General features: G+C 51.0%; 1 protein-coding gene across 2 annotated transcripts; it reads left to right on the top strand.

Moving 5' to 3' along the window:
• The first annotated feature begins 12,428 nt into the window (after positions 1-12,428).
• TMEM128 (transmembrane protein 128) lies at positions 12,429-23,289 on the top strand. 2 transcript variants are annotated; one of them, XM_047091775.1, is made up of 5 exons: positions 12,429-12,538; positions 14,058-14,199; positions 17,887-18,045; positions 21,131-21,239; positions 22,659-23,289. In XM_047091775.1, exons 1-4 carry the CDS (start codon positions 12,442-12,444, stop codon positions 21,228-21,230), a joined length of 498 nt encoding a protein of 165 aa, XP_046947731.1. In that variant the 5' UTR covers positions 12,429-12,441; the 3' UTR covers positions 21,231-21,239; positions 22,659-23,289. The 2 variants fall into 2 exon arrangements, with proteins under 2 accessions (XP_046947731.1, XP_046947729.1); XM_047091773.1 differs by lacking the exons at positions 17,887-18,045; positions 21,131-21,239; positions 22,659-23,289 and adding an exon at positions 17,479-17,880.
• Positions 23,290-27,100: the final 3,811 nt, after the last annotated feature.

Below are 27,100 nucleotides of genomic sequence, written 5' to 3' on the forward strand. Positions count from 1 at the left end.
ATTTGGCCTGTCTGCACCGTGGCCCTGTCCCTCTTCAGCCCGAGACAGACTGGGAGCATGGCCTGTGACCACATGCAGGGAAATCACTCACTTGACCTGGAACCCATCACTTAGCTGTGTCGCTGTCCCGGGGCTCCTAGTGGATCGCGATGCTTTCAGAGATGGTATTCTGAGGCCCAGTGTGCTGTGCTGGAGGAGAGCTGTGTTGTGCCTCTTGCTGATATTCGAGTAGGCTTTGCCCACAAGTCCCTTAAAAGCTGGCGAGCGTGGTACCTTTAGCCAGGGTTACATTTGTCGTTAATCCCTCCTACTGCAGGAGAGAGCAAGGATGGAACGTGGAACAGTCTCACAAGGCTTAGGAGGGGAGGATAAACAGGAAGAGGGGCCAAAAAGGCAGACAGATGCTGTCTGAGCCTCTGAGTCCCCGGATGAGCGAGAGGAGTCTGCTTGTCTCCTGGACTCGCTTGGTCCTTTGATAGTTAACCTCTCTGGACTTCACTTTCTCCATCTAGACAGTGAGGATGCTGAAGGTTCCTCTTGGGCTGTGAATGAATGAACTCATTTATGTAAAGTACACAGCACCTTGCCTAAAGCCAGCAGATACACTCCTGTTGGGGTTATTGGTAACAATTTTTGAGCCATGAGAAGCTTTAGATGTTCTGGAGAGCATAGGGGAAAGTGGGAAAGTGAGGCATGACCTAGGCCACATTCTCAAGGACAGAGCAGAGCCCAGCCTTGACTCCTGAGTGCAGTGCAGGACACTTCCTGCTCCTGTCCTCCCCGTGCGCAGTGGGGGGCGCAGCGTGAACCTACTCCCCAGAGTCCCACGTTGAAGTGCAAACTCCACAGTATTTCAAGGTCTGTGCTGATGTTTATTTTCCGTCAGTTTTACCAGGATGCATTTAAGGCAAAGTTGGACAAACGTGACAAAATGAACTAAAACCCATGCCACGGGAGGGTCCTCATTTCTGTTACCTTTGTCAGCTGTTACCCAAGGTTCTCCGGTTAGATCTGGCTGGCAGCACAGGGCAGTGATGGGGCTGGCTGCTGTTCCGGAAGGCTAGCACGGTGCCCGTGCACCAGGGCCGGAGGAGGTGACCTCAGTTCCCTCGAGCTCCACGAGGACGAAGCCAGCCGTTCCGATTCTGATGGTCCGTGTCACGGAGAGAGGTCTTTATTGCAGACCGTGCAGCTGGCGGTGGGAAGGGCTCCCCAAATGCGCAGCAGTTGTGCCCATGGGTCTGGCTACAAACACAGTCCGCAGACCATTCCCGAGGTCCCTGCGCAGGGACCACCCTTTGGTTTGGGCAGCTGCCTGCCTGACCTGGGCTCACACGATATTGGAGCCCCAGGGACTTTAGAAACGGATCTAAGGATATTTGTGTCTGGCTCTACCCCTTCACTGTGTCCAAGTCGAGTGTTACGTTTGCATTCTACCAGATTCTTGCCTGTGTCCACACGGGTCTGCCGGGTCGGGCCCTCGGGTATCCCCAAACCTGCCAATGATGCATTTTGGCACACTGTGGTTTTCGAATCTGACGCCTGCCTTCCTGGCCTGCCTGGCGTTGGTCAGCTGTGTGCACAGCCGTTTCCCGTGATGCTGCTTACCAGCAGGATTTGGGAGAAGATGGGCTGTGTCTTCTAAGATGCGTGACCGTCCCGGGCTGGGCCCTCCTTAACGTCAGGCACTCTAGGCATCTTGCGGTCAGGCGAGGAACGTGGGCTGACGCAGCAGCCAGAGAATAAAGAAAGCAGCCGCTGAGGGCAGAGGGGCATTTGCGTGGAGAACGTTTAAAAACAGCCAAACCACTCCGGTTTCTCCGCACTGGCTTTGCTTCAGGCGAGCACGGGTGGCTTGCTGTCGTGGTGCAGGAAGGTGACCCCTCTGAGGAAAGGGGCTTCCAGGGACCCCATTCCTAGTTCTCTGTTTAGACCCGCCTCACAGGGTGCTTCTGAGAACACGCTGCTAAAAGTCAAGGTTAATAGCCTTTTTACGGGCCCGCAGACTTTCACGGATATCTTTGAGAAGCTCTCATCTTTCTAAACATATCGTTTCTCTTTCAAAGTTAAAATTTGAGCTGCCCAGGTCCCACTGAAACAATTTACTTGGAGAATCTCACTAGCCTGTAATTACCTGTCTTGCTCCAAAACAGATCTCTAGGAATTGGCGGGGGTGGGGGTGGGGGGGAGGAAGCAGTCTTGGATACAGATTGTTGGTTTTTGGATAGCACTTTTGCAGCTGAATGAGGGAGGTGTTCAGAGACCAGAGGTTTTATCCAATTCCTTTCCATCAGGGAAAGCTATGGAGAGTGCATCTCCCTTCTTTACTCCACCGCTGAAAACTGATCCTCCTGGCTGGTGGTTTTCTTTTTTGTCCAGACCAAGCTGGACTCCAGCACTAAGTAGGCAACTGTACGTTGTTGACTTGTGCTTGGATACAGAACCGTGACACCACAGCGCTCTTAAGATTACGGGGCTCCTGGGTGGCTCAGTCGGTTAAGTGGCCAACTTCAGCTCAGGTCATGATCTCGCGGTCCGCGAGGGCTGTGAGTTCGAGCCCCGCGTCGGGCTCTGTGCTGACAGCTCAGAGCCTGGAGCCTGTTTCAGATTCTGTGTCTCCCTCTCTGTCTCTGACCCTCCCCCGTTCATGCTCTGTCTCTCTCTGTCTCAAAAATAAATAAATGTTAAAAAAAAAAATTAAAAAAAAAGATTGTAACGTCCTCCCTTGTGGAAGGAAACGAGGTCGATTACTAGATGCGTCCAAGGTAAGAGAAAAGGCATAGTCTATACATTTACCTGTCCTTTGTGGTTACTGGAGCTCAGCACGGACTCGGCCTTTACCCCTTCTTCCAACCGAGCTTTCAAGAGATGGCTAAAAGAGGCCTTCTACGTTTCTTTTCTAGGCAGTGAGCCCAAGTGGGCACGTTCTATTTCACATTTGATAGGTAACAGAGAGCGTGCCTCTGTGCCGCTCTCGATGTCAGAAGGAAATCTGACAAGCCCGTGGCGGGATTTCACATTTAAAGGGATTCTGGGGGCGCCTGGGTGGCGCAGTCGGTTAAGCGTCCGACTTCAGCCAGGTCACGATCTCGCGGTCCGTGAGTTCGAGCCCCGCGTCAGGCTCTGGGCTGATGGCTCAGAGCCTGGAGCCTGTTTCCGATTCTGTGTCTCCCTCTCTCTCTGCCCCTCCCCCGTTCATGCTCTGTCTCTCTCTGTCCCAAAAATAAATAAACGTTGAAAAAAATTTAAAAAAAAAAAAAGGGATTCTGTTGGGGGACGTTGTCTTGCGTGCACTGATGCTTGCTTTTCCTCACAAATGCGTTTGGACCTGAATCCTCCCGTTAGCCCCGGTGCCTACAGTTCTGCACCTCTTGTCACTGAAACCGTGATAAGTCACAGGGACTAAGGGGGTAATTCCAGAGGGCCCACCCTGGGCCAGGCTCTGCACTGTCTCTAGGGACGGGGAGACGAACAGCCTCGAGGCAAGCCCGGTAAAATGTCCCAAGGGTGTACTGGTATACTGGATGTGGGCCTGGGGTGGGGAGCCCGCTGGAGTGGTTCTGGAACTTGCTGTATTAGGTGGTCTTTCTCCTCCTGCCACTGCCCCTGCTGTCACCTGCAGGCTCCCACCCCCACCCGTGGGAGAGGCAGCATGAGGTGACAGCTGTCAGCGGGGCTCCCTGTGTCAGAGTCCGACCTGCGCTGAATCTGACTTTGTGTCTTACTAGCCAAGGGCCCCTCTTGGGCGGGTTATTTGGCCTCTGAATCTCGGGGGTTTCACCTGCTGTACTGACCTCCCCGGGTAGACAGAGTGGAGTTAAAATACCGCACACAGCTGTCTGGCACATAGTAGGTGTCCGCAAATACTTCCTCTCTGAGTACCCGAAGGTTCGCCAAGGCTGGTCCGATGCTCTGGCTCCGGGGGACGGGCCCCATCCTCCAGGCGCCTGGCCTTTTGCTGCACGAAGTGACTGGGCCCGGCAGGAAGAGCCACAGCGGCCAAACCAGGCAGCACGGCCGCGTGAGACAAGCGGATCTGCTTCAGTTCTCAAGTGACGCTCTGGTTTACGATGCACATGTCAACATTTTCCAGGACACAGATGCGATCATAAAACTGCCCAACAAACCTAGATGAGTGAATGATTTTAACGTAAGCTTTCCACTGAAGTATATATATGGAAAGGTAGAAAAATCTAAATCCCAATCAATTTCACAAAGTGCAGGCACCCGAGCCGTGACTGCCCAACTCAAAGAGACAGACTATTTAGCCCGAGGGCAGCCACATCCTTACTTCTGGCGGCATGGATCGGCCAGGCCTGGTTTTGAACTTCATGTAAAAGGAATCACGCGGCGGCACGTGGCCTTTTGTGTCTGGCTTCCTTCGTCCAACATTCCGTGAGATTCGCCACATTGCCTTGTAGTAGGAGTTTGCACCGGCTTTGTGATGCACAGCATCGATCCGTTCTTCTGCTGATGCCACACTCTGCTGTCCCCCGACGAAATCGGCATCCTCTCTAAGGCTCCGGGCACAGACACAGTACTTCCTCCTTTCTTCTGGGATCACGGACTCGTCGGGTGCGTGTCACCCTGACGACGCGCAGCCCGGCGCTTTTCCAGAATGCTTTCACCAGTTTCCACGGCCTCCCTCAGTGGATGAGGGTACGTGAGTTTGCTTTGCCCAAAAGCGCACCGAGGTCTGGCACCTCGCAAACTTCCATCTCTGTGTCTCTCTTCTCCAAATGGCTCTGTTATCCCGTGCTGTTAAGTAAAGCCCCTGGCGGTCACCGCTAGATTATCACGCTGTAGAGAACGACATGTCCAAGTTCTCACAGCAGACTGGTCTTGAGTGAGGTCACGGCAGCACAGCAGTTTCTGCCTCTTACAGAATCTACCACTGCCCTCTTAGCATTTACAGAAACTCAAGATCTTGCTCAGACCGCTTATTAGGTTTTCCAACGTCTGCAATTTGGGCTCAGACCTGCCTTCTAACTCTCTGTCTTGGGTACAAAGCGGTCACATCCACTGGTGGCAAGAGAAGTTTCTTTGTTTTGAGCGCAAAGCTCGGCCCAGCTGTTTTGTTACGGGATCCAGGAAAGCTTTATTTAATTCCTTCCCTTTGATATAAATGACTGAACTGCCCTTCTGGTAGTTTAAGTTGTAATTGCTGAGTAAATACATGTGTCAGAGTTGAAAGGTCAGACGTGGCTCGGAAGGTCAGGCCTTTGTTTTGGCCACAGAGCGGGTATTGTGAGCTCCTGAAACATTACCTTTGCCGCTCTGCCTTCCTGGTGACCTCGGGCCGAATTGGGCTGCAGGCTCGCGGTGGTCCATATATTAGATTTCCCCACCGTAGATCAAAGGTAGGTAAAGCCTCAGCTCCCTTGGGTAGTTTCCAAGAGCACTGCTCTGGGGACCCGGCATTGAGTTTGCGTCGGGATGTTAATGGTAACGTTATAGGGTAGCCCTGCTCTGACCAATTTCATCCTGAACAGAGAGCGATTTTATAGCTAAAATGGAAATGGCGATCCCTCTTCCAGGTGTCAGAAGAAAAAACAACAAAAAAAAAAAAGGCAACAAAACGTTTTCAATTTTAAGATGTCTCTGCCTAAAAAATCTTAAGCCTCTTGGCTTTTGTCACCATGCACGTGATTCTAGCTCAGATGCTAGGAGAGTGGGTGGAAACTTTTACAACGCTCAGCTATTTTTCACCTAATTTGTCCACATGTCATGATATTCCACGAAAGCACCTGGCATCCCACGATCTGAGAGAAGTCTCTGGGACTGTTCAATGGTTGAACAGTTGAAAGAGTCTGAGAATCGTGTGTTAAGGAGACCGGGGGTTCCAAACCACTGTCACGACCGCAGGCACCGATCTCGAGGGCCCCCGGTGCCCGGCTGTGTCCGCACCTGGTACCAGGTCTCCTTCCAGCCTCGTCAGAGCCCCGGGGGCTGTGATTCGTGATGTGGCCTCGCAAACGGTGCTACCCACCTGCTCTCCACCGCCAATCTTGGAAGGCTGGAGTTTTCTCCCTCTTGTTTTGTCTAACGCAAGGATTCCTCAGGGGCCGTGGCCGTGGTGTTGGGGGTGATGCCCAAGGAGGGGTACGGAGTCCAATGACCCCCTGCGAGTGAGGAGTCACCCTCCAGCACCACCCTGTAACACCCCCACTTTCCTGAGGTTGGTGGGGGGTGGGGGTGGGGGGGAGGTGGGAGCTCCCTCTGGGCTCTGTGCAAAATGTGCTTTGGGGACTTTCAGAATATCAGGACTCATGTGTTGAGTCTCTTAAGGAATGACAGGCAGATTCTTACCAGCACACAAGCAACCCCCAGCCCGCATTTCTGCACTACCGTCTGGCAGGCCCAGAGACTCCACGCCAGGTACCACAACTAGATGTGATCTGACCCGCTCACACGAGTCAATCGGGGGTAATTTTCTGGGTTCTTCAGGATTTGGAGGCCTTCCCCTGGCGCTCAGGGAAGGTAAGAAACGCTGCCGTTGATTAGCAATGTCTGCCGTGCGTGTGGGTGGGAGAGGGGCAGGTGGGTCACCACACTCTCCCCTCCTGGAGCCAGCATCTGGCAAGAATGAGCCCCGGGCACTCTGACTTCCCTGTAGCTTATGTCCTGAGACACTGAGTCATCAGAATCCGTTCAGCATGGGAGCTCAGGCTCTGAGGCCAAACCTGCCTGGGTTCAAATCCACGCTCCATCGCATAAGCTTCGAGGCTACCCGCAGAGACCCGAGCTCAGCTGAGGGGCCTTTCAACTCTGACAAATTAGGGATTTGCAATCAGCAATTCCAATGAAACTACCAAACGGATAGTTTAATCCTTGTATCAAGGGAATGTAAGGTGCTGGTCACGGTCGGCCATCCACAGTCTGTGCCGCTCCACAGTCTGACCTCTTCCTACGGGAAGGCCACCAGGCTCACCCCTTCAAGGCTGCCCAGCTACCAGCTGCTGCTGCCCCACTGGTATTGACCACTCCCAGGCTGCCTTTCCCGGTGGCCGAGATTGTCCTTCCCCGATAACAGGGGTTCCCTTTTACGGAGTCTTCATCCTCTATATCGGGCACAGCGCTAAGCCCTTTATATCTGCCGCTGTATCCGTATCTATCCACCTCACAGATCTTTCAACAAACCTAGGAGGGGGGTGTTACTGTACCCATTTCATGGATGAGGAGATGCAGAGAGCTTAAGTGACTTGCCCCAGGTCACATAGCAAATAGCAGAATCAGGATCTGAACTCTGGTGTCGCCTTGAGAACTTAGTTTTTCTCTCCTGGTCAAATTTTTCCTTTGGTCAGGACCCCTCCCCCGCCTCATTTCCACCTGCCTTTTCTTAGCACTAATGATTTAGCTCATCATTATAAATATATTCCATGTAAAGTTTTTTAAAAAACTGTCCAGGCCAGGGATTTCCAAGTGGTTTCCACAATGGGTCACGTGACCAGAAAGGCTTTTTCATGGTTTTATGCAATTTATGTACTTTGTGGTTACTGGATTTCTGAGTATATTTATCCTGTATCCCTTCTTCTAACTAAGCTTTCAAGAAATGGCTTCTTGATAAATAAATTAGGGCATCTAAGTTTCTTTACTTACTGGAAATGCATGATAATATGAGACAAAATATTGTATTAAAAATATGGGGGGGGGACGCCTGGGTGGCTTAGTCAGTTGAGCACCTGGCTTCAGCTCAGGTCATGATCTCACGGTTCGTGAGTTCAAGCCCCACATCAGGCTCACCGCTGTCAGCGTGGATCCCACTTCAGATCCTCTGTCCCCCTCCTTCTCTGCCCCTGCCCCACTTGCATGCTCTCTCTCTCTCAAAAATAAATAAAACATTTAAAAATATATATGGGGCTTCCTTAAAAGGAAAAAAAAATGAGTTTGTTTTATTAGATTACATGCACACCATTAACAGGCCAATTCTAGGCACTGCATGATTCAGATCATGTCAATGACGAGACTGGCGTTAACAGCCTAGAGGACTCTGGGCATCTGGGAGGTAGTCGGTCAGGACGCACCTCAGCTCTCTAGGTGAGCAAGCCTGATAGTGGGTCTCAATTTAAAAACAAATCTTTTTTTCTATTTATTTACTGTTGAGAAAGAGTGAGCGAGCGAGAGACAGAGAGAGAACGAGTGGGGAGGGGCAGAGAGAGAAGGAGACACAGAATCTGAAACAGGCTCCAGGCTCTGAGCTGTCAGCAGTGAGCCCGACGCGGGGCTCGAACCCACGAACCACAAGATCACGACCTGAGCCGAAGTCGGACACCTAACCGACTGAGCCCCCCAGGTGCCCCCCGACCAATGAGTCTCAATTTAAATGTGAGCAATTAATACAAGAGATTTTTCTTGCACAGAACAACGGATCCAAACATTCCTCCCAAACTGCCACACATCGGGAAATGTCAGGAGTGCTTGGGGACGCTTTCATAGGATTCCAACCTCCCAGGTTTCCCACTCTAGGCCAGTACCGGCCCCTGCTCCCCGCCACCCCCTCCTTTTCTTTCTAGCTTGAGGAACGGTCCTTTTCCCTGTCCCGATCTTTTGTTCGAGACGAACACCTCCCTGCTGCCTGACACACTGGCAGCCTGAGGAGGCTTCTGTGCCGTTCTCCCCAACGCCCTATCCCACAACACAGCACACTGCCTGTGTCCTTAGAGGTTCTCCGGGGGCTTCCCTTCTGCTGGGGCGGCACAGTGCTGTCAGACTCACACTGACTTCCCTTCTGCATGAGCTCATTCCTGGACGTGCTCACCATCACTGGGCCAGTGGGGCAGCACGTGGCCTGATGGGAGAACACAGCTGTTCCAGTCTGCTGTCAGGGCTGCAGGTAACACAAAACCGCTTAAACGGCATTCGTTTTTCTAAAAATGAGATTTGGGGGCACCTGGATGGCTCAGTCCGTTGAGTGTCCGACTTCAGCCCATGTCATGATCTCACGGTTTGTGGGTTCGGGCCCCGCATCGGGCTCTGTGCTGACGGCTCAGAGCCTGGAGCCTGGTTCGGATTCCATGTCTCCCTCTCTGCCCCTCTGCCCCTCGCACTCTCTCTCTCTCAAAAATAAATAAACTGCAAAAAATAATAAAAATGAGTTTTGGTTTTCTTGGCTCAGAAATCTGTGATGCATCAGCAATGGATTCATAACAACAGGTAGGACTTATCGAGAGCTCTCTCTGGGCCAGACACTGTTCTAAGCACTTTGTGCATGTTATCAAGACTTTGATCTTTACCCAATCCTATGAAGTAGATGCTATCCGTAACCCATTCTTAACTCACTTTTCCAAGTGAGGAAACTGAGGCAGAAGAGAAGTGGCTTGCCCAAGGTTGAAGCAGCCAGTAATGGCAGAGTCAGTAACGCCAGGGCTAGGTGGCTGGCTCCAGGGCTCATGTTCTTTCTTTCTCTCTCTTTTTTATTTTATATTTATTTATTTTGAGAGAGAGAGAGGGGGAAAGAGAGAGAGAGAGAGAGACACTCCCAAGCAGGCTGCATGCTGTCAGTGCAGAGCCCAACACGGGGCTCGATCCCATGAACCGTGAGATCATGACCTGAGCCAAAATCAAGAGTAGGATGCTCAATCGACTGACCCACCCAGACACCCCCAGAGCTCGTGTTCTTAACTAGGTTAACCAGGCCTTGGCTGGAGTCAGGAGTTGGAACAGTGCTATCAAAAATGCTACCTCTTGGCTTGGCGTACATCTCAGAGCTTCCTCCCTAGGTGGACTTCCTCCATGGGACTCTATGGTGCCAGCCCCAGAGGCCACACTGACCTCACAGCTTATCATCCCAGCAGCCCCAGCCTAAGTCCCAGGGGCTGACGGGTCTGGTTTGGGCCCTGTGTCCTCCACTAGGACAGGGTCGGCCTCGTGAGAACTCTGCAGAACTACTACAGAAAGGAGGGAGAGGGGCTTCTCAGAGGAAGGGATGTGTGTCTGCAGTGAAGACCAGTTACCTGTGATCAAGGGTCAAGTTGAAAACTGGGTAATGGGATTTCTGCTACCTGCCAGGCTCTGGGGAGCTGCTAAGGCATGGTTGTTGCCCACGCTCAGGTGGGAGAGCGCAGGCAAAAGGAAAATGGCAACAAGAATCCTATCTGGGGCCCAAGGAGAAGGGAATAATGAATGGACCAGGAGGTGAGCAGGATCTGGAAGGCCTGGGAAGCACACATTAGCAGTAGTGTATATTAACTACCTGCTTGAACGCACACTCCGTGCCAGGCACCAGGCTAAGCAATCAGTACACACATATCTTTGTTCTGGTACCTACTGTGTCACAGATGAGGAAACTGATCCTTAGAACAATCAAATAACTTGCCGAAGGACCCGTCACGATGGAGCCGGGATTCAACAGACTATAAACACCCTGGACTTAACCACGTTACTAAGGAGAGCTGGGAAGGGTCACAGTCAATTTCATTTTTCCCCATAAGTAACTGACATTGAAAATGAGATCCCTCGGTTGGTAGCACTCTGTTATCAGTTATCTGTTATTAGGGTACACAGAACACACATTGAGGAACTTATTTAAATGGCCCCAGCAATGAAGATGTGGTCATTAAACACTGGACCTTTTCCAACCTGCTTTTGAGTATCATCAACACGGTAAGCAGTAGTGCCATTAATAATACCCGAGAAAGAAGGCTAAAAGGATTTCAGATCCAAATACAAAGGCCCTGAAACCATCAAAGGGGAAACCGGATCTGACCTGAACGTACTACATATGGAAACTCGGGCATAGCTGTGATGCTCCGGGGAATATTCAGTTACAAGGGAGACCCAGCACTGACCTTTTTGCAAGGAGACAATCAACAGAAGACTGTATGTGATACGGAAGAATTCACTTCCTGTTGACAAGGCTTCAAACCCCCTGTTTGAAGAGAGAGAAGAGGGGAGGGCAAAGACCCCAGGTGGCTTTGAGCTGATGAACCCTGGTTCTTGAGGAGTCTGAAAAGAAAAGGCAACACAAAACCAAACAAAAAGGAGGTATTGTGTCGACAGGCCATATGATCTGCCCAGCTGTTACATCCCTTGCTCCTATGAGTTTGCTAGAAAGGCTGAAGAAATGAACCAGCAGAAACTTGCCATTCTTTTCTTGAATATTTATTACATCTCTTCTGCAAATACTCATAACATATAGAAGATACCAGAGTGCCTACCAGACAAACTGACTTCCATGGCTTACTGGGCTATCCACTCCTGTATTCAACTCACCTCAAGCCACTCTCCCTGCTCCCCACACACCCCAGCAGAGGACACCGCCCTTTATTTGGTGCTCCCATAACCCTCCCCCCTCCCCCCCCCCCCCCGTATTTCTATTATGGCCTCGTATTGAAATCGTCTCCTCCCCGAGTTTCTAACTCACCTCTGTCCTCGGCACTTTAGCAGGTACAGCGGCTCGGAAAATGTTGACTGAATTAACAAAACTCTTCTCTACATTTATAAGCCCTAAACTAGGCGGTGGTAGGTCTCTGGGGTCATCTTTGGTCCAGGGGCTCCTCCAGTGCAACGTCATGTCTTACTCATGGTTATCTCTAGTGTGGAGCATGGTGTCTTAACAGTTTGCTGCGAACAGTAGGTGCTTAGTAAACGTTTCAATGATTGAGCCCCAAACTTCTCAACACGTGACACGTAGGGCAGGGGAAGGACCGTAATTCACGGGACTACTGACGGAGAAAAATCGTGAGTTAGGGACACAGTCTTTTTCGGTCGGTGAGCAAGAGTGAGGGGAAAACGCAGTTTTCTGGGCCAGAACAAACTTGTCTCCCATGTTCCTGGCGGGGTTATAGCTCTCCAGACTCAGAAGACGGGGGTTAACATGCACCACATACGGGTGCTTCCCACTTAAACCTCACTACAGATCCAGGGATGGGCAGGTGTAACCCCCGCGGTGCCAAAGAGGAGACAGGTGCGGAGAGGTTTATCTCCTGCACAAGCCCATCCATCCCAGAGGAAGGGGCCAGGCCCAAGGCTCGGCAGCAGGTACAGGGTCCTCCTGCGGCTGCCTTGGACCCTTTCAAGTCTAGCTGGGCGATTCCTGGAGCAGGGAAGAAGCCGGGGACTACGAAGTTTGGACACAGGGAAGCCAGGGGAGGCTCCGTCCGCCGAGATCAAAGGGAACCAGGAGGCACCGCACAGCCTCGCACCCCCTGCCCGGCACACATTCGGCGGCCTCTGGAAGCTTGGTCCTCCCGGGCTTCCGTAGGTCGGAATCCACTGGGGGTACCTTCCGCCGGGCCGAGGCTCAGTGTTTTCAAATTCAAATCCTGTTTGCGTACTTGAGCACTGAGGCCGAGAAGCCAAGCCTACCCTAGAGTCTCACCAACTAAAACCTCGGACTGCATAGGCTCCACCCCTCACAGCAGCGAGCACCTCTGCCGGGGAGCCGATGGCGGAAGTTCCGGTCGTTACGTCACTTCCGTCGGGCTTCTGGGCGTTGCCAAGATGGACGCTTCGCGGGCCCGGGAGCAGCTCCGGCGGCGGTACCTGTTCCCGCGGGACACCGAGGCCCCGCTGGACAGCGAGGGCTACGCCGGGCCGGGTGAGGCGCTCCCCCCGGGCGCGCCCCGAGCTGCGCTGAGGTGTCCGGAGTCGAGGCGCCCGGAAACGGCCGGCCCCGCGGACCTCCCGCAGCCCTGTCCTGGCAGGAGGGACCAGGTTTCGTTTATTCAAGGCTTGCCAAGCCGTTTTGCAAGTCGGGTACTTAGCGTCCCTGAGAGATTCCTAGTGATCGCGTAGCCCCGCGCATCTTCATCCTAGCTGCGCTTCAGGATTCCCAGGAGAGCTGGTTTGACACCTGTTTGGCATTCTCCATTTAAATAAAAAATACCATCCGGTTGTAATTCTAAGAATCTACCAAAGCATCATACTCGTACCAGTACACGAGGACGTATGTGCACAGTGTTTAACCTCAGCATTCCTCGTAGTGGCGAGCGACTGAAAATGTCTAATTGCCCATCAGCAGAGAGCTGCTTAAATACATTTGGATGTACTCCTACATGACACGGCAGGCAGACTTTTTTCGCCCTATGGGGATGATTTTCACAGGGAGGCGCAGGACAAAGTCTGCTGTACCACCGTTTGGGTACAGACCTGGTAACTTGTGATGTGTGTTCACCTGTAAATGCATAGAATATGAAAGAATTCATAGAAGTTGGTGTTGGTAGTTGCTTTGGGGTTGAGAAACTAGGGTTAAGGATAGGGGAAAGAGGGTTCATTTTAGATTTTTCTGCCCTGTATGTTGCAGATCGTGCACTTGCTACCCTTTGAAAAATAAACGCAGAAAACATCATGCCCAGGCATTCTTATTTACAAATTCTGAGGCTGTCTCCCAGAATTTGTATTATGAACAAGCCTCCTGGGGATTCAGATGGTTTGTTCAAAGTCGGGGGTCTCAGATGTATACCAAAGGTTCTCACGAGAATTAAGGGGGGGGGGGGCATGTCACTCCTCTGGGGAATTTGTTAGAAATAACTCATCACACCCAACCCCAGCCACCTATTCTTTCAGATTGGGTCTCAGCTGGAAGAAATTTGATTTGTCCATCACCTGTCTAGACACTGCTGTATCAGGACTAGACCTCCGCTGTGCCCTGCCGTTGCCTCAGAAGGTTGTGTCTGTTTGAAATAAAATATGTAGTTAAAAGTATTTGGGGGAAATTACAAGTCCATTTTGTGCTCTAATGTCTGCTGTCTCCATTTTTCTTAATTAACAAGACTAATTGCTTTCCTAGGCACTATTTGAAACATGATACTAAAATTTCTATACTACCAGATGGTGTCATTCTTTCCAAAAGACGGTAATATTGTAAATTTGATTTTAAATTCGTTTAGGGGGAACAAGTTGACTATACTGAATATGTTTTATAGCAGGTTCCTATTAATTATTCCTGCAAATATCAACGTGTTTTGGTGGCTGTACAGAAGAAATCAGTTCTCTAATTGGAGAAAATCTGGTTTTGGGAAAGCTCTAGGAAATTATTTTATCCGGCTTAAAATAGGTGTTCTTTTTCCTCATAAATTTATGGTAATTTGATAAGTTGAAATCTCCCTTATTTGCAGAAGTCTCTACCGCTGTCGAGAGAAAGGAGAAACCTCTTCCAAGACTTAACATCCATTCTGGATTCTGGATTCTGGCATCCATTGTTGTGACCTACTATGTTGATTTCTTTAAAACCGTTAAAGAAAACTTCCACACCAATAGGTGAGAAAACTTCATTGCTTCGCAATTACGCGCCCTCGTCTCATCGCTCATAGTGTCTTGTGAGTTGCGTTCTTCAAATGCTTAGAAATCTCTTACTTCCTGCCAGGCACGGTGTTGGAGGTACTGGTGACACAAAGTGACACAAAGGTCACTAGTGACCAAGAGAGTGTGTGCTTGGGACACATACAGCAGAACGGATGAAACTGGAAAGTACTTCAGTATGCCTTTCAGCACAAGTGTGTTGGAGGATGGGGAAGGTAGTGAATTTAAGAAGAACCTAATCCATGTGTAAAAAATGGAAGAAGAAAGATTCTGACAGTCTGTCTGAAGACAGTGCAGGAGCACCGGGAGGAGGGAGCGAGGACCCTGGCGGGTGAGAACAGGGCCTCAGAGTTTGTTTGCAGAGCATAGTTACAGCTAACAAAGTAACTACGGGGAGTGATTGAATTAGGGTTGACGTCACTCGAAGGAGGAGTCGGGAGCTTTGAGGCCTGATGTCAAATCGTCCGTCATTCATGAGGATTAAGATCTCTTCGGTATGATCTCAGAAATTGATGGGGGGGACAAGGTTGTGAATCGTACCTAAGTCCTCACTGAATGTTGAAGAGTGTTCTAGAGGCCCCCACACAGCAGAGCCAAGAGGGAGAGACGTTGGTGAGCTTTGAGCTGGCACTGGGAGTGGTGGTTTGCACAGGATGCGAGCACAGGGACCAGCAGGGCTAGAAAGGTGCGGATAGGACCGTTTGATCCCGTGTCATCATGGGGGTGACGCACAGTTTCTCCTCAGAGGCCTTCGGACGCTGACTGCGGTAGGGAGAGCCGGGAGGTGCACAGAGCATGCATTCAGGAGAAAGGAGGCATATGGGACTTGTTTCAGTTGTTCCATAAAAGCCTATTCGTCTCTTGCCTTAATGCCAGGAGCTAGAACTTTCCTTAAACACTCCTGTCTTCCTGCCCTTTACCCTGCTTGCCCCTTCCCTGACCGAGTTTGGGATGAAGAACCAGCCACGTGTCGAAGGCACCTTCTTTCTCTTGGGAGCCAGCTGTCTGTGGGAAGCCCAGAGTCTGGTCTGTCTTTCTGTGCCATCATTTCTGGGGGCGGCCCCAACCCGAGAGGGTCTCTAGGTTTTCATGTCAACTTGGAACCTGGTGGCACGTCTGGTCACCAAAGCCACCTTCCTGCAGCTCCGTCAGTAAAAGAGCTGACAGTTGATGTCATCAGCCTAACTCAGTCGGTGTAGAGCCCGGGCTGGGAAAAGAGGATGAGTAGTTGTTTTGCACACTGCCGGGAGCAGCGGCCTCTTCGTTATTCAGATACGACACGAGAGCCTGAGACGTTTTGGCTGTGGTGACAGTGATGAAGGAAGTACACTTCCAGCCCCCCAGTAGCCCCTTTCAGGCCAAGACGGGTGAATGGGTCATGTGGTGCGCGCTGTAAGCATATGCCCAGGATGCCGTGGGACACCTAGAAGGGGCACCTAGTCAGCCCAGCCTCGGGAGGCAGGCCTTTTGGAGGTTTTAGGAGAGAGAGGAGGATTTCCCTCTTTGTCTCCTTATTTTAAGTATTCTCGCTAGTTGAAGGAAATGCTGAGCTAAGGGACAGTTGGTTACACTTCCGAGGTGTTGGGGGCACCTGCCGTAGTCACTGGGCCGCCCAGGAGCCCGCGCTGTCCTGTAGCAGAGCCGGGGCTGTGGGGCAGGAGAAGGACACAGAAGTCACCGGCCTGGCCTCGGAAAAGTATCACCTTAGAGACAAAAGACCTGAACGGATACTCAAAGGCTGAGGATTTTGAGTGGCACTATATTCTTGCCAAGGGCCTCGGTAAGCAGTGGGGAGTCTGAGCGGCCGTCGGACGAGGGCCGTACCCAAGAGGGGTTGCGGGCCGCCTTCTGCCGCCGTACAAATCTACCTGAAGTGATTCCTCATCTCTTGCCCTGCCGTTAGCCCCCAAGTTCGGAAGCTCGAGGCATTAGGGTTCTTCCAATCTACGCAAGGCTGCAAGACGATGTTCAGAGATAGGAGACACAGGTCTATGTTAACAAACAAAGCGAAGCGTCACGATGGGTTGGAAATCACAGTTTTTAAGAAAATCCTGGTTGTGTGTGTGAGCCGAGTTGCTGGTTAAAACTACAACGGAAATCACAAGCCCAGGTACCCAGACTCTTCCTCGTTACGCACCGAGTCAGAATTTGGGAAACCGGGGGCAAGATGGCTTCCCTTGGCAACCTTGCCGAGGGACTCCGATGCCAGGGTGGAGGGCCTCTGACTTGCAGTCGCGTTTTGGTTCAGGCGGGTTTTCCAGCTGCTTCTGTCCTCTGCCATATCTGGACGCAGTAGCCGCACCAGGGTTCCAGGTGGAGTTAAAACCTGGAACAGACGGAAGGATCCTGACCGAGCAAGGAGGTCACCGTGACTCTGGCACAGTGTTCCTCAACCTTTGTTGCCACCTCCCGAGGAGCCTCCGTGAGACGTTTCATTCCTACCCACCCCGTAACGTCCTGCAGGGGTCTCTCTGTGCATACAGAAAGAGGAGGAGGATTTCTTCCCTTTGGGGGCAGTATCGCCCCTGTTGAGAATGACACTGTAGCAGAAGAGAGGCCTCTGAAGACCTCGAAGGAGGAACGTGGAGGTATTTTTTCCATCGATCACACCAGCGGAATAATGCTGCTCGCTATGGGGCAGCACTTTTCAGAGTGCTATGTGATTTTCGCAGCTGTTCTGTGAGGTCCTACTAACGTTTCTAGAACACCCTGAGGTTAAGTAACTTGCTCAGAGCCACAAAGCTGGTCGTGCTGGGGCTGAGCTTCAAACCCAGACAGGCAGATTTGGAAGGCCACGCTCCAACCACTGAGCTATCCCGCCTCTCATAACTGATCCCAGCAGTGCAGTGTCATTCGGTGCCTTAAAGGAACCTGGAAGCTTGCCATGGCTGGAAGTGTACTCAGTGCCTGTGTGACTGTGACTGTTCCAGACCCCCCCTGACCCCTCTCTTGTCTGCATGGAACGCCCGTCTTCTCCCCATGAAGAAGCGAAAGAGAATGGAGACGTTGGGAGACAGGAAGAGGGCTTCGTTCCCCAAATCTGTCCGCCTCCCACAACCAGCAGGGGCCAAGGGGCTGCCTCACCCACACTGAGTCAGCACTGGGGTAGAATTCCAAGTGAGGAAAAAGACACTGCCCCTTGGAGGGAGATTGGGAATATTCTAGAAATGGGTGTCTCACTCAGAAATCTGTTCCGAGAGGCAGTTTGAGGTAACCACCTTCCAATCTGATTTTCAGTCCTCCCAGAAAGCCTCCTTACCTTAGAGGAGTTCACGGCACCCGTTTCTTACTCTCCCGCTCAAAACTTCAGAGAGAGACAGAAGGCTGCCATGTCGTGAAAGGAGACGCAGCGCCACGAGCGGACTTGTGCTTCGGGTGGTGGTTTGTGGAGCGTGGGGAGTGCACGGCTGTTCGAGACTCACTTTCTTCCTGCTGCACCTGCCGGCCCCGTCCTGTGTCACCCCATCTCCCGCCCGACAGAGGCCATCTGAAAGCGGGGGTTGGGGAGCTGTGGGCCCCTGTGGGCCCCTCGCCCAGTTGATCTGCGTAGCAATCGATTTTTAGGCTGTCGGTGAAAACCTTTTTTCAGACGCGTGCTGAGGCGCTAAGTCTGCTGGCAACCCTTGTGTCATTTGGTCTCTGCAGCTGGTTCGTGGCTGGCGGCACCCTCCTGCTGATCAGCCTGTCGCTTGCGTGTTACTGCATCCTCTATCTGGAGTGGTGCCACGGGATCGAAGATTACGACGTCAAGTATCCGGCCTTGATACCCGTGACAACCGCCGCTTTTATTGCGGCCGGCGTCTGGTGAGTTAACTTTGCAACAACCAGGGGAATAAAGCGTGTTGTGATCAGGTGCCGAGGTACGGGGGATGTACGGGGCGCGAAGCTTACAGAAAAGGAGAAACGGGAAAATGGCCTCCTGTCATTGCTAGTCTCAGAGGCCCTTTCTAGTAGGATCATTCTTTACGTATTTAGCTATGGTTTTTTAATTTTTTTTAAGGTTTATTCATTTTTCAGAGACAGAATGTGAGTGGGGGAGGGGAAGCGAGAGAGGGAGACACAGAATCCGAAGCAGGCTCCAGGCTCCGAGCTGTCAGCACAGAGCCCGACCCACGAGCCATGAGATCATGACCTGAGCTGAAGTCGGACGCTTAACCGACGGAGCTGCCCAGGTGTCCCATGTATTTAGCTATTTAAAACACAAATGTTGACATGCTATATGTATATATTCTGCGTTTTGCTTTTGAAATTATTTGCATTGTGAAGCGAGGGGGACAAGTATAAGAGAATCTTAAATACAGAGAATAAACTGAGGGTTGCTGGAGGGGTTGTGGGTGGGGGGATGGGCTAAATGGAAAAGTAAGGAGCATTAGGGAGGACACGTGTGGGGGTGAGCACTGGGTGTGATACGTAGGGGATGAATCACTGGAATCTACTCCTGAAATCATTATAGCGCTATATGCTAACTTGGATGTAAATTTAAAAATTAATTAATTAATTACATCGTGCTGATTAGGAAATGTAATACGGAAAGTGGAAACAACTTAAGTTGTCCAGCTGAATGAGTTCACCACTGCACTGCCGAACCCTCACCCAGGTCAAGAAAGAGAACCGTACCAGCCCCGTAATCCCTTTCTGCCCGCCCCCCTCCCCAGCCAGGGCGCTTTCCTTCCTGCCCATGGACAGACACTGTCCCGACCCACGTGGGACTTGCTTTCTTTGGCATCTCTTAAATATTCTGTTTTTGTTTTGTCTATTTTTTTAACTTCATAGAAATGGATTCAGGTACTCCGTATTGTTTTACATTTGGCTGTTTACATGCAGTGCTATGTCTGCTACCTGTTTATCACTCTCACACTCGAAACTTCAGAACAAACAGAAAGCTGCTGTCTTTACTGTGAAAGAAAACGTGTCCCATGAGCGGGGTTGTAGTTTAGACGGTGCTGTACAGAGTGTGTGCAAAGCCTCGCTTTTCTTCCTGCCGAGTGTGTCGGTCTCATCCTGCCTCACCCCATCTCCCGTTAGACCCGAGCCGTGTATCACAGCCGCTCGTTGCTGGTTAGCATTTCGTCCCGTCACTGAATGCGTTTATCGCTTCTACTGTTGATCGCATTTGGATCGTTTCCAGTTTGGTGCTGTTGTTAATGATGCTGTTAACATTCTTGTGTGTGAGTCTCATGCGCATGTGCACGTGTGTCTGGTGGAGGTATGTGTGCACACGCGTGTGTATACATGTCTCTAGAGGTGAAACTGCTGGCTTATAGGTTATACGTATCTCCAATTGCAGTAAACAGCTGAAATTTTTTTTTCCCAAAGTGATTGTCCATTTTTTTTTAAAGGAGCCATATCATTGGTAATTTGTCCATATTGGTACAAAAAAATGCACCTCTTTATTTTTATTTTATTTTATTTTTAAGTAGGTTCCATGCCCAATATGGGGCTTGAACCTAGGACCCTGAGATTAAGAGTCACATGCTCTACTGACTGAGCCAGCCGGGCGCCCCTGGATGTGCCTCATTATTTTTAATTGTACACAGTTATCATCACAGGGACATAACCTGGGTTTATTGAACCTGCCCTCCTTTGGCGGCTAGACTTACAGTTGTTCTTACTGCTTTGCTACCAGGAAAATGCCACAACCCATATCCTTCTTCTTTTTTTTTTTTTTTTTAATTTTTTTTTTTTCAACGTTTATTTTTTTGGGGACAGAGAGAGACAGAGCATGAACGGGGGAGGGGCAGAGAGAGAGGGAGACACAGAATCGGAAACAGGCTCCAGGCTCCGAGCCATCAGCCCAGAGCCCGATGCAGGGCTCGAACTCACAGACAGCGAGATCGTGACCTGAGCTGAAGTCGGATGCTTAACCGACTGCGCCACCCAGGCGCCCCATATCCTTCTTCTTAATAGGTAGTCGATGAAAAAACACTGATTTTTTTTAATGTGTATGAAAGCATACTTGCTCACTGAAGAATAATCTGTTAATTACAGAAAAACACAAAGGAAATAAATACCCATGATCCTGCAGCCAGAGGGAACAACTTTCTTTCTATGTTGTATATATTCCTCTAGCTTTTTTCCTTTTTCTATGTCAATTGAATTGGGATTTTGGAAAAACCATATATTTTGTGCCTATTCCGTTTAATTGAATGTTTTTTATGATTAATTTCCTGTCATTGAAATTGGAGGGCATTGACATGTATCACCTTGTGTTGTGTTATTACTGACCCTTCAGTGATGTGGGTACATGGGTGTGCTGTTTTACATCCTAAGAGCGTGGTCACCCGGAAAGGTTATTTTTTTTAGAACGGTAGGATTTAAAAAGTTCCGTTGTTTAAAGTTCCATTTAAAAAACTATTACATAGTGAAACCAGTAACTATTTAATTAACTTCTGCTCTTACAAATTCAGTCCATAAAGATCATTTGCACTGAGAAAGAAGCTGTCTTATTCTTATCTTGGTGACAGGAATAGTGTTTTTCTGAAAGGGAGATTTAATAGCAACTTATACATCATTACGTTTTTCATCCTGTTTCTAACAAAAAGTTATTTGAAACTGTGTCTTTACTCGAATGGTTTGACAGTGTGCGGGGTCGTGGAAGCAGGCTGTAGCCATTGCCGTCGATGTGCCGCCACAGACAGTGACTTTGAGAGAGTTGGGTTCCTGTTGGGCCAGCTCTCGGGGGAGGACCTTCAGTGGTTCGGTCCCAAGTGCTCTCTGAAGAGTTTGTGATATTTCCAGTGCTGGCCAAACCACATCTCTGGGAAACATGACACACACACACAGTTGCTGGCTAAGAGAACTTTCCCAAACGGAGTTAAAAGTGGGATCTCGGGGTACGTGCGTAGATTACAGCTGGAGCGGCCAACCGCGTGTGTTTTATCCTTTTCAGCTTCAACGTTGCCCTGTGGCACGTGTGGTCCTTCCTCACCCCGCTGGTGTTGTTCACTCAGTTCATGGGCGTTGTGATGCTGATCTCACTCCTTGGGTGATGTCCAGAGGTAAGAGTTCTGGAACGGCCTAACACTGAACTCACTGGACCAGTGTCTTTGGTGACCGTTTCCAGGTGGCACAGCAGTGACGGACTACTCACCAACTGTGCCTTCCTTCGACTCTGAGATGAAAGGGACCGAGACCCCTCCCCTTCTGCATAATTTAGTTCTCCATGACTGTTTCCTGGGTAAGGCACCCCGCCCTTCAGAGATGTCGTATTTACACCTTCCGGTGTAGATAAGCTCCCACAGTAGGTCACTTTCTACCCAGGTCAGCTTCCATCACCCGATACACGCCAGACGACTGGCTAGGTTGCTGTTAGGGGGCAGGAACGTAGGAAGAACGGGCACTTTTACCCACTCGAGCTGTTCTGGCTGCCTCCTAAAAGTCTGACGGACGACCCATCAGCCTTTTCCTTCCGTGTTACTTACAGAATCTCTTGCTCCCCACGGACGACTGCCTCCCTGGGCCTGCTGCCTTGCACGGCGGGGTCTGTCTGTCGAGTACCAGACGACTCCTTTATCAAATAAATATGCATGAGAGCACTCCCTCTGTGTGCTTAGGGACACGGTGAAAAAGCCAAGATAGGCCCTCTCTTTACGCAACTGACTTCAGAGCTGGGAGGAAAACTTCTTCATGTGTCAGTTTACAGGCATAAAAACAGGCCCAGAGAAGTGGATGTTAATTAACATCCTAAGTAAAGGATTGGGGTGCATTTCAGCCAACAGCCTGTGCTCCCTTTGGAGTTCTAAGGGGAGTCACTGTACCCAAATAAGGGAGACACGGACGGAGTCCCATCGCTGCCAGGCTGCAGGTGGTCACTAGCAGGTGTGTGGCCCCACAGAGGTGGAGAGTCCCCTCTGCACACTGTGCTGTCCGGGGCCATCTGGCGTCTCTCCCTTTGTCCGGGTCAGCATGTGTCGCCGCAGGACGGAGCCTCATCTGACCCCGTGTCCTGCTTTTCCCCTCCGCCCTGATACTGTTACGTTTTCCGCCGTTCAGTTTTCAGTTTTTACGCATGTTCAGGAGCTTTCGACCCTTGATGTGAGTTTGTTTTTGGTAATGGAGAGCCAGAGAGCGTTACAGGCATGTGGACTGAACTGTGCTTTTTTTTTTTTTTTAATTTTTTTTTTTTTAACATTTATTTATTTTTGAGACAAAGAGAGAGAGAGAGAGCATGAACAGGGGAGGGTCAGAGACAGAGGGAGACACAGAATCCGAAACAGGCTCCAGGCCCTGAGCTGTCAGCACAGAGCCTGACGCGGGGCTCAAACTCACAGTCCATGAGATCATGACCTGAGCCGAAGTCGGACGCTTAACCGACTGAGCCACCCAGGCGCCCCTGAACTGTGCTTTTTAAACAGGAAATCCAGCTGCTTAAAAGACAGACTGTCTCACTCAGAATATAAATGCTGGCTTTCTTTCAGGTGTAAGAGCGTGTCACTTCAACGCGAACGATTCAACACCCAGCCAGCTGGCAGCATCGCAGGTGTAACAGAAGTGCTACAACGTGTCCTTGTATCTAGGAAGTGAGTGGTTTCCTTGGAAAAACTATAACGTTGCAGTCTGGTTGAAATCAGAATAAATTCGATTTCGTTTGTCTGTCCTCACACTCAAGTGATTACTGAGTTTTTCACACTCAGAATAGAAATGTTCTGTTCAAAATAGAAATAATTAGTTTGTGGCGTCAATCTGATGAATCGTCAGAGAAAGTATTGGTGTAAACATTTAAGCAGAGTTTCGTTACAGGTACATGGTGTCCTCCCCAAATTGCAGAGTTGTTCGCCCTTTGATCGTATGCGATCACTGGGTGTGTATATGTAGGAATGATCATGTCATGTGCCTTTGACCCAGCTTCTGCAATTGCGATCTCATTTTTATAATAGTTTTGTTAGGTGACAGGACCACTTGAAAGCATTTTATCTGTTCCTGCCACTTTAGATTTTATCATGTGTAACTTACTGGGTTTCTAGCATTTGTTCAACATGGGCACTTTTACTCATTTTTAAGTACACGTACTTTTTCCTTAACATTTAAATAAAATATTTTTATAACTTTCCTGTGGGTTTTGTTACTGCAGACTTTGGGACGTTTGGTTTCAGCTGATAGCACTTTGCGTTAACCGTGTAAGTCTGCTCTGCTCTTCGGAGACCTCAGGAAGACAGACGCTTTCAAATGCAACTACATTCACCTGAAACCTCACCGGCATGGGCTTTGTGGTGTTGCTTATCATCTCCCTGACAAAGGGGACTTCGGTGGAAGATCTGGGCTAATGTTTACAGAACACCCGCCACAGTGCCTGGTACACGTAGGTGCTCACTCCATTCATGGTAATGGAGAGAGAAAGAAAGACCACGTAGATCCAGGATCAGGGATGGGATGAGGCAGGCGTGACCAGCGGGCAGAATCAAGCCCAGCCTGTGTACACACACGTGAGGGCTTCCTCACAAGTAAGGAGAAAGGTCAGCACCCCCCCCCCCCCCCCCCCCGCCACCATCCCATCTTAAATTTTTTATTTATTTATTTATTTATTTTTTATTTTTTTTAATACTTATTTAGTTTTTGAGACAGAGAGAGACAGAGCATGAACGAGGGAGGGTCAGAGAGAGAGGGAGACACAGAATCTGAAGCAGGCTCCAGGCTCTGAGCTGTCGGCACAGAGCCCGACGCGGGGCTTGAACTCACGGACCACGAGATCATGACCTGAGCTGAAGTTGGACGCTCAACCGACTGAGCCACCCAGGCGCCCCCCATCTTAAATTTTTTTAATGTTTATTTATTTTGGAGAGCGAGCAAGCGAGCGAGCAGGGGAGGAACAGGGAGAGAGGGAGACACAGAATCCGAAGCAGGCTCCAGGCTCTGAGCTGTCAGCACAGAGCCTGACGCGGGGCTCAAACTCACATGAGACAAGACAAGACGAGACATGAGATCATGACTTGAGCTGGAGTCTGGTGCTTAACCAGCTGAGCCACCCAGACACCCCATCCCCCCACCCCATCTTTTATTGCAGAGCATAGTTCCATTTGGATAGAAAGTTAAGGCTGTGCATTCCTGGACACTGGTTTGTCAGAACCCAGAGAGCCAAACGCTGACGCTGTGGCCAAGAAGACGGTAAGATTACGCTGTTACTTGCAAAGAGACCTTTCAATAAGTTTTTTGAAACAGGATCATGTGTGGTCCCTGTTTCTGTTAATAACTGCCACGTGTGTTATTTAGGGGTCTGTCCCTGTTACTGTAACTGCTAAATAAGTACAAACGGTATCAGGCCGTCCTGTGGGAGGAGCACCACCCTTCAGGGTCAAGACTAAATGAGCACTTGTAAGTCCCCACCCCGACGGCCAACGATATGGTAGAGGCAGGTGCGTGCTCTTAAAGCTGTACCTGACTTTGGCCATCCCAAGCCTCAAGCCCAAGTCTCCTACCTGCTTGCACCCCGGATGCCCAGGCCCGCTGCTCAGAGGTGGTGGTGTGGTTGGGGAGCAGGGCTGTTCCACAGGACGAGTTCTCCAGGCGATTCCTGCGTGCGGCCCGGGTCGAGAACTCCCCTGTTCCAGTCGGTCTGGGGAGAGATCTCTCTGCAGAAGCTGGAGCCTTCGAATCGGCAGGGAACAGAGAGATCAAGGGATCTAACTTCGCTCACTAGGATGAAAACCAGACTGGGACTCCCCCCGACCCCCCAGTCCATGTCTGGGACCCAGCTTGGGTGACTGGCCTTTCTAAGAGACTAAAAGGATTTAAGACCCTGGCTGTGTCGGGCTCTTTGGTCGTAAAAGCTCTCTTCAGCAGCAGCCAGGCACTGGAAGGGACTAGGGAAAGTCGCAAAGTGTCTGCAGGTGGGCTAGTTGGGGGGGGGGCACGACAGGCTGGGGCCAGGTGACAGAAGTTATTAGGTGCCCTCTGCAGTCCCAGTCCAGATAAATGCCTCCACTTAAAAACATTTTTCTCTTGAAAGACCGATTCAAGCACAGTATTCCTCGAGGTGGGAAAGAGTCTGGTGGGTTCTAGGCCCATGGGATTCATCAAAACTAAAGGAATCAGCAGCGGGAGTATTTTGCACGCACTGAGGACTGACTCCAAAGGGGCAGGCGTTGCAGGGTTCTGGGCCGAGGGAAGGTGGGGCAGTTGGTGGGGGCCGCACACCCTCCTCACCCGAGTGTCAGATTCAGCCCCCCAAGCCGAGGACCATGATTTCCCCATTTGGGCAGAAGTGGGACGTATGGCTGCTTTATTTCTAAAGCAGCGTGAGCCCCTGGATTTTGGTGTTAACCACAGCTTTTGCAAACGTTTCAGAACCTCACTTCGGGCGTATTCGTCGTGCCCTGAGATGCATCCTTCCCACGTGCACACAGATCTATTGCTATGTTTCCCATCTTCGAACACCCCCCCCCCCCAAGTCGGGTTCCCTCAGGCCTCTCCACTTACTGGCCGTTTTCTTTGCCCCCGACCCCGCCCCAATGGCAAAACTCCACCAAAGAGCTCTCTCTGCCCACACTCTCCAGTCGTGCTCCTTTTTGAAAAAGTTGTATTAGGTCACACTTTTGCAGAAGAGTGTTAGAACGTTGCCTTATGTTTACAGTAAAGAGGAGTCAAAGAGGACCTCAGGAGCCGGGTGCCCCCCAGCCTACACACCTCCAGTGGCCAGTGGCAGGAGTGACCCCCCAACTCAGCCACTGCTCCCCCGCTGTCCCCCGGCACTCACCTGAACACCATCAGGGCCATCCGGACTCTTCTCATAATCCCTTCATCCCTGTCACCGCGGCCAGCACAAAAGGCCTGGCACTCCCAGGCCACGTCTCACCTCCTGGCCTCACCCCCACATGCGTGTGTTCCCCTCATCCGCGTAACAAATCACAAGACACGTTTAGGCTTAAAACCACCGCCACCGTGGTCTTGTTCGTGTGTCTGAAATTTGGACAGGAATTTGCAGGGACAACCTGTTTCCTCCCCACATGGGGTGACCCAGCCGGCAGGCTGGTGGTCCCCTTCCAAGGCGGTTCCCTCTGGGCCGGCGAGGTGGTGCTGGCTGCTGATTCCTCTCTGCACAGGGTCTCCCCCGGGGGGCGGGGGGGGGAGGGCAGTTTGGGTTTCCTCCCCGCAGAGTCGCTCAGGTCCAAAGCTTTTGTGTCGGTGTCGGTAGCTGCTGTAACGAGCTGCCACAGACAGCAGCTAAAACAACAGACATGGATTATCTCGCGGTTCCGTAGTTTGAGGTCTGCGGTGGGGCTCACGGGTGCGGGCGGGGCTGTGGTCCTTTCTGGAGGCTCCGGGGGGGAGTCCATTTCCCGTGCTGTCAGGCGGGCAGCAGAATTCAATTCCTTACGGTCCGAGGACGGAGCTCCCCATGCCGAGCTGGCTGTCAGCGAGGGCCGTTCCCAGCTTCTAGAGGCACCTGCATTTCTCGCCTCGTGGCGCTCTTCCTCCTGTCAAAGCCGCACCTGTCCTGCCTCCTCGTCATTGTCATATTGCCCAGATCCGCTCTTCTGCCTTCCGCTTCCGCTTTCGGGGGGCCCGTGTGATCACGCCAGGCTCACCTGGGCAACCCCAGGTGCTCTCCCTATTTTAAAGTCCTTAATCCGCCATCAGTGTTCCTCTTGCCGCGCAACGCAGCGTTGTTGGTAGCTTCCCGGGAGCAGGGTGTGGACCCCTTTGGGGGCATCGCTCTGCCCACCGCTGTGTCCCAGAGACAGGAAGCCCCCACTTAGAGCATGGGCTCAGAAACTGTCCAAGTAGTTACAGACCCCAGATTCAAGGGGACATACCTTCCCCTCATCCTAAAGGAGGAGGGTCAAGGAACGTGTGAGCCGGGTGTTAAAACCGCCACAGTCTCTGGCCACAAATTCTCTGTGTTCCTCCCACACGGGAAAGTCCC

This window comes from Lynx rufus, unplaced genomic scaffold (genome assembly GCF_022079265.1).
Source record: "Lynx rufus isolate CCGP_SWC_20201006 ecotype Redwood Valley unplaced genomic scaffold, mLynRuf1.p SCAF_3, whole genome shotgun sequence".
Lineage (NCBI taxonomy): Eukaryota > Metazoa > Chordata > Mammalia > Carnivora > Felidae > Lynx > Lynx rufus.

Bases quoted from the DNA above. Each gene is read 5' to 3' on its own strand.
- TMEM128 (XM_047091773.1), top strand. From the start codon at position 12,442: ATGGACGCTTCGCGGGCCCGGGAGCAGCTCCGGCGGCGGTACCTGTTC. The intron at 12,539-14,057 runs GTGAGGCGCTCC...CCTTATTTGCAG, and splicing joins CGAGGGCTACGCCGGGCCGG to AAGTCTCTACCGCTGTCGAG. The intron at 14,200-17,478 runs GTGAGAAAACTT...TCTGATTTTCAG, and splicing joins GAAAACTTCCACACCAATAG to TCCTCCCAGAAAGCCTCCTT.